Source organism: Zingiber officinale, chromosome 10B, assembly GCF_018446385.1.
Source record: "Zingiber officinale cultivar Zhangliang chromosome 10B, Zo_v1.1, whole genome shotgun sequence".
NCBI lineage: Eukaryota > Viridiplantae > Streptophyta > Magnoliopsida > Zingiberales > Zingiberaceae > Zingiber > Zingiber officinale.
The window spans coordinates 12,782,510-12,788,118 of NC_056005.1; the positions used below are offsets into that span (position 1 = coordinate 12,782,510).

At 36.0% G+C, this 5,609-nt stretch overlaps 1 protein-coding gene across 1 annotated transcript; it reads right to left on the bottom strand.

Annotated features, from left to right (window-relative positions):
* Positions 1–4,748: 4,748 nt before the first annotated feature.
* Positions 4,749–5,609, bottom strand: LOC122028947 (secreted RxLR effector protein 161-like). Its single transcript, XM_042587918.1, has 2 exons — positions 5,214–5,609; positions 4,749–4,775 (listed from the first exon to the last, which is right to left on the bottom strand). Exons 1-2 carry the CDS (start codon positions 5,607–5,609, stop codon positions 4,749–4,751), a joined length of 423 nt encoding a protein of 140 aa, XP_042443852.1.

Below are 5,609 nucleotides of genomic sequence, written 5' to 3' on the forward strand. Positions count from 1 at the left end.
GAAAAAAATGGTTAATAATAATAAGAGCTAGAAAGTGGGAGCAATTGTAATTTATGTGTTTTATTTTTTGCGCCAAGTGTTTTTGTTTTGGTTGACTTTTCTTTTTAATACGGGGGAAGCTATTGTGCAGTAGAAGGCGTTAAGTTATTATGAAGATATTCATAGTTTGATGTAACTATAAATTTTTAATGTGTATTTACTTAATTTATATGAGGACATATTTTGTAAGACCCGAGAAAACCATATCTAAAAACTGAGATGAGTGAAAGTGAGGCACTCATAATTGACAAAAAATTTTATGAATAATCACATAAAAAATAACTGATGCCATTATTTCCAAAGTCGTAGGAAATATCTTAGGACAAGCAATTAACTTTCAAACTCTTTTATCAATTTAATATTTAATACTGTGCATAATGGTGGGGCCTGATAAAACATGATAGTTAGAAGTTAAAAGGATATGACAATCAGAAGTCAAAGAGACGTGACAGTCAGAAGTCAAGAAGAGGTGACAGTCAAAAGTCAAGGATACGTGACAGTCAGTAGTTAGGGAAATAAGAGTTAGGACTGTCTGACGACATCAGCAACATGATTCCCGATCAGGTTCACACAGACTAAGACCCTAGATCTGAGACACCCTGGTCTGAAACTGTTGGTTGCTACTCAGAATATCGTATCGGTTCCCCTGTATAAAAATTTTGTACAAGTCCTGAACCATTCCTAATAACCTATTGTGTTCTTTAGAAATTAAATTTGGAATCGCAAACAAAACTTAACATTATTGATCCAAATTCAACTTATCTGTTCTTAGTGGTTAAGACTTGGATCACAAACGATGCTTAACATTATTGATCCAAATCTACCCATGTTACAAATTCAATTAAATAATAATTTCAGAGATCGACTTCCGGGTTAAACATGGCGAGGCACTAGGCCTTCTTGAGTATGGGAGCATCCATCACTTCCTAGACAAAGCCTTTCAACGAAATTTCATATTTAATTTCCTTATAGTAACCCTAGGTTTAACCAAAAGGAACAATCGAATCACAAGTTCGAAAAATAAAAGAAACACAAAATCGAAAACATAAATTCGATAACCTAGATTCATTAGCCTCTTGTGTTTGGTATTTCAAGATCTAAATAAAAGTATGAAGTAGTTATGATGCGGAAACTAATAATTAGTTATACCTTTTATAGCTTATAGACCTCACGATCTTCTGCCGTATTCCTCTTCTTATTTCGGACGTCGTGTGAGCGACAATCTACCGAGACGAGAATCCACCCAAGCTTCCTTCTTCTTCAAGAAAGTTTTGGCCAATAAACAAACTCCTTGAGATGAAGAACTTCGGCCACCAACCAAGCTCCAAGGGATGCTAAGAAAGAAAGCCTCCTATCTCTCCTTCTTCTCCAAGCAAAATCTGACCACCAAGATTTCTCCAAGAAGATGATGCCGTCGGCCATTTAAGAAGAAGAATAAGGGAAGAGGAAGAAGAGAGGGTCGACCACCACAAGGAAGAGAGGAATAATAGAAGATAGATTGTTATGAGGTGAGACACCTCTACCCTCTCTTTTATATTCCTTGGTATTGGCAAATAAGGAAAGTTTTAATTAAAACTTCCTTAATTTCCTTGCCAATGAAAAGGAAAATTTAATTAAAAATTCCTTTTATTTATTAATGTGGCCGACCCCTACAACTCTTCCAAAAAAGGAAAGTTTTAAACACAAAATTAAAACTTCCTAATTTGTTTCTAGAAATTCTTAAAATAAAATTTCTCTTTAAAAAATTTCCTTCATGGTTTGTTCTAAAAGGAAACTTTTATAAATTAAAATCTCTCTATTAAAACATGTGGATGGTTTACAAAAATGAAAGTTTTCTCTAAAATTAAAATCTTCCTTTTAACTACAAATAAGGAAAGATATCAAATCTTTCTCTTAATCTTTTGTAGAAAACTATAAAAGGAAAGATTTAATTTTAAAACTCTCTTTTAAAATCATGAGGATGGTTAAAAAAAGTAAAGTTTTCTCTAAAATTAAAACCTTCATTTTAACTACAAATAAGGAAAGATATTAAACCTTTCTCTTAATCTTTTGTAGAAAATTATAAAAGGAAATATTTAAATTTTAAACTCTCTTTTAAAACCATGACCTCCACATAAAGAAAGATTTTAAAAAATAAAATCCTTTTAATTTATTGTGGTCGGCCACCTAAGCTTGGGTTCAAGCTAGGGCTGGCCACCTACTTGACCCATCTAACCTTGGTTTGGTCGACCCTAGCTTGGGCTCAAGCTAAGCTTGGCCGGCCACCTTAAGGTGGGTAAGAAGGTGGGTATGAGTGGGTATAAGACTTTATAAATAAGAGGCTATGACAGTTATCGAGAGGAGGAATTAGTTTTGGTCTCCCGATGAACTTGATCTTCCCGTGTTCGCCCCAAACACCTAACTTGAGTTCATCAATAATAACTCATACCACTAAAGAGTTATTATTGAACTACCACACCAATCTCATATTACTATATGAGCTCCTTCTTATCATAAGTGTGTTTGTCTCCTTGTATTTAAGATATCGAATGTCCACTAATTAAATGAGTTACTGACAACTCACTTAATTAATATTTAAGTCCAAGAGTAGTACCACTCAACCTTATTGTCATGTTGGACTAAGTCCACCTGCAGGGTTTACACGACAATCCTTATGAGCTCCTCTTGGGGTCATTATCAACCTAGATTGCTAGGACACAGTCGCCTTCTATAATCAACAACACACACTATAAATAATATCATTTCCCAACTTATCGAGCCTATTGATTTATAGAACTAAATCGCACCCTTTGATAAATTAAAGAAATAAATATTAAGTATATGTGCTTGTTATTATATTAGAATTAAGAGCACACACTTCCATAATAACAGAGGTCTTGTTCTTTTATTTAGTCAGTATAAAAAGAAACTACCTCAAATGGTCCTGCTAAATACACTCATAGTGTACTAGTGTAATTTTATAGTCAAGATAAACTAATACCAAATTACACTACGACTATTCCAATGGTTTGCTCCTATCCATCTTAGTCGTGAGCTACTGTTTATAATTTATAAGGAACTGATAACATGATCTTCTGTGTGTGACACCACACACCATGTTATCTACAATATAAATTAATTGAACAACTACACTTAACATATAAATGTAGACATTTGACCAATGTGATTCTTATATGTTTATACAAAAAGCTAGACTTTTAGTATACACTCTAACAGAAACATGGTGGGGCGACGAGGTGAGGCTTGACCTGCTCCGACTGGTCGGGTTTTCACAGCTCGGTTATATGCAGGTCTGATTTTCTCAGTAGGTCAACTTCTAGTTGGCCAACTCCTGGTCGACTCTTGGATAATCTCACCACAGCTCCCTGCCCCTCAACACTTAGGCCAAGTATTATACCCGATAGACCATCCCGAGTTGCCCTACTCATACCCGATCGGGATAGAGGGTGCTACACAGTAACAGGGTTAGGGAATCGTAACCACCTGTTAGAGAATAACTGCTGTATGTCAGGAAATATTCCAATGATCTGCGATTATCTACGAATAGAACCTTCTTCCAGCACACAAAAGGGTGTCACGCGTCCTCCATCACAAGACAGATCCTGACACCTGACATTCTCTAACATCAGTCAGACTCTAGAGGTACGCACTGTCATATAAAAAGGGAGGTTTTCTCCCTTGCGTAAGTATGCTCTCTCGCACATTCGCACTTGTCTTATACTTTTCTTCCTCCTTCATACACTATTCTTCTAGGGAAAAAGTACTTGACTTGAGTATCGGAGGGCCTGCTCCAGGGACATTTTCCCTGATTTTTTGCCTCTAACATTATGTGAGCTTGTCTGAGTGTGCGCAGAGCTCAAGTACTGCCAGTTCAATTATCGTCGTCCGTCAGTACCACGTGGAGGTTCGTTCTTGTAAGCCCATACGAGAAGAGTGTCCTAGTCGCCTCTCCGTCAACGCCAGCAACAACTCATCCGGCCTTCATCTGACTCAAATTCCGGACAGAATCAATAGTCATTGAATGCAGCGGAATTGTCATTGTTCTTCGTGTGAAGCTCGTCGATCTAACAATCCTGCGGAAGAAGAAGAAGGAGAAGAAGGTTGGCCTTCCGGAGGAGTTAGGGTTGACGGTGTCGAATCCTCTTAGTCAATGGGGAATGAAGAAATATCTCAAAGATTTCCCTAATCCTCTGGGGACCAACCCATTATATAGTGCACATCTATTATCAACCTATAGATAATCATAGATATGAGACTATAAGTCCATATATATACTGAACATTTATTATCAACATATAGATGATAATAGATGCGGGACTAAAGGTTTTGTATATACAAGGTCTACATCCAACAACTGAACTCAATAAGCATAAGTTAGATGACTTTAAAGGGTTCAGATCATATTCACATATGCAACTTACAAATAAACCCAACTGATAGGGACAATTATATCCAACAATCTCCCACTTGGGCTATATATGAGTTGTATGTGGAATACAGGTAAAATTTTAATTGATATCAAACTTTATAGGTACAAGATACCCTTGTAAACAATCTGGTTCAGTCCATTAACTTCATTGGTATAGAACTAAAGAGATCATAGCTACTGTATATGATCGTAACAAGCCCAACAGTAATCACAATACCAATGTCATTAATGGCATAAATCAAGATATAGATGTGTAGAGTGAAAATTACATGAAATGTGATCAGTACATTTCAATTTTCAACTGATCCTAAAATAACGTCAAAAGAGGTTAGATCATATTTGCAAAATACTTTATGCTAAACTACAATAGTAAATCGTGATCCACTTTATGATTCCAAAAGGAATATGTATCATATTTACAAACACTAAATGCTAAACAGCAGTAGTAAATGATGATATCACAGTCAGAGTATCAAATAAATATATAAATTCTCATTAATGTTTTGAACTTTAAGTACGTACAATAATCAAAACAAAATGTTTATCTTTATTATCAAATATAAAGCAATAAGATAAATACAGACTCCCACTAGATGAATTATTCTTCCATAAAAAAGACTCCCATATCCACAACATGCGCATGAAACACCTTAGGCACCAAGCCTTTGGTGAGTGGATCAACTAACATAGAATCTGTGTTGATGTGCTCTACCATAATCTGACAATTCTGAACTCTTTCTTTAACCGCTAGAGACTTGATGTCGAAGTACTTGGATTTCGACGAACTGCGATTGTTCTTGGCATAAAGTTTTACGACTTTATTATCAGAGTAGATCCTTAGTGGCCTATCAATGTCATCAACAATCTGTAATGTTGTGATGAAGTTCTGTAGCCAAATCCCGTGATTGGATGATTCGTAGCATGCTACTAACTCTGTCTCCATAGTAGAAGTGACTACTAGCGTCTGTTTGATGCTCTTCCAAGATATAGTCACTCCAGCAAGCATGAAGATATAGCCAGAAATGGACCTCCTGCTATCCAAACATCCAACAAAATCAGAGTCTGAATATCCAATCACCTCCAAGTGATCTGATCTCTGATACGTGAGCAGTTGTCCTTTAGTTCTTTGCAAATACCGCAT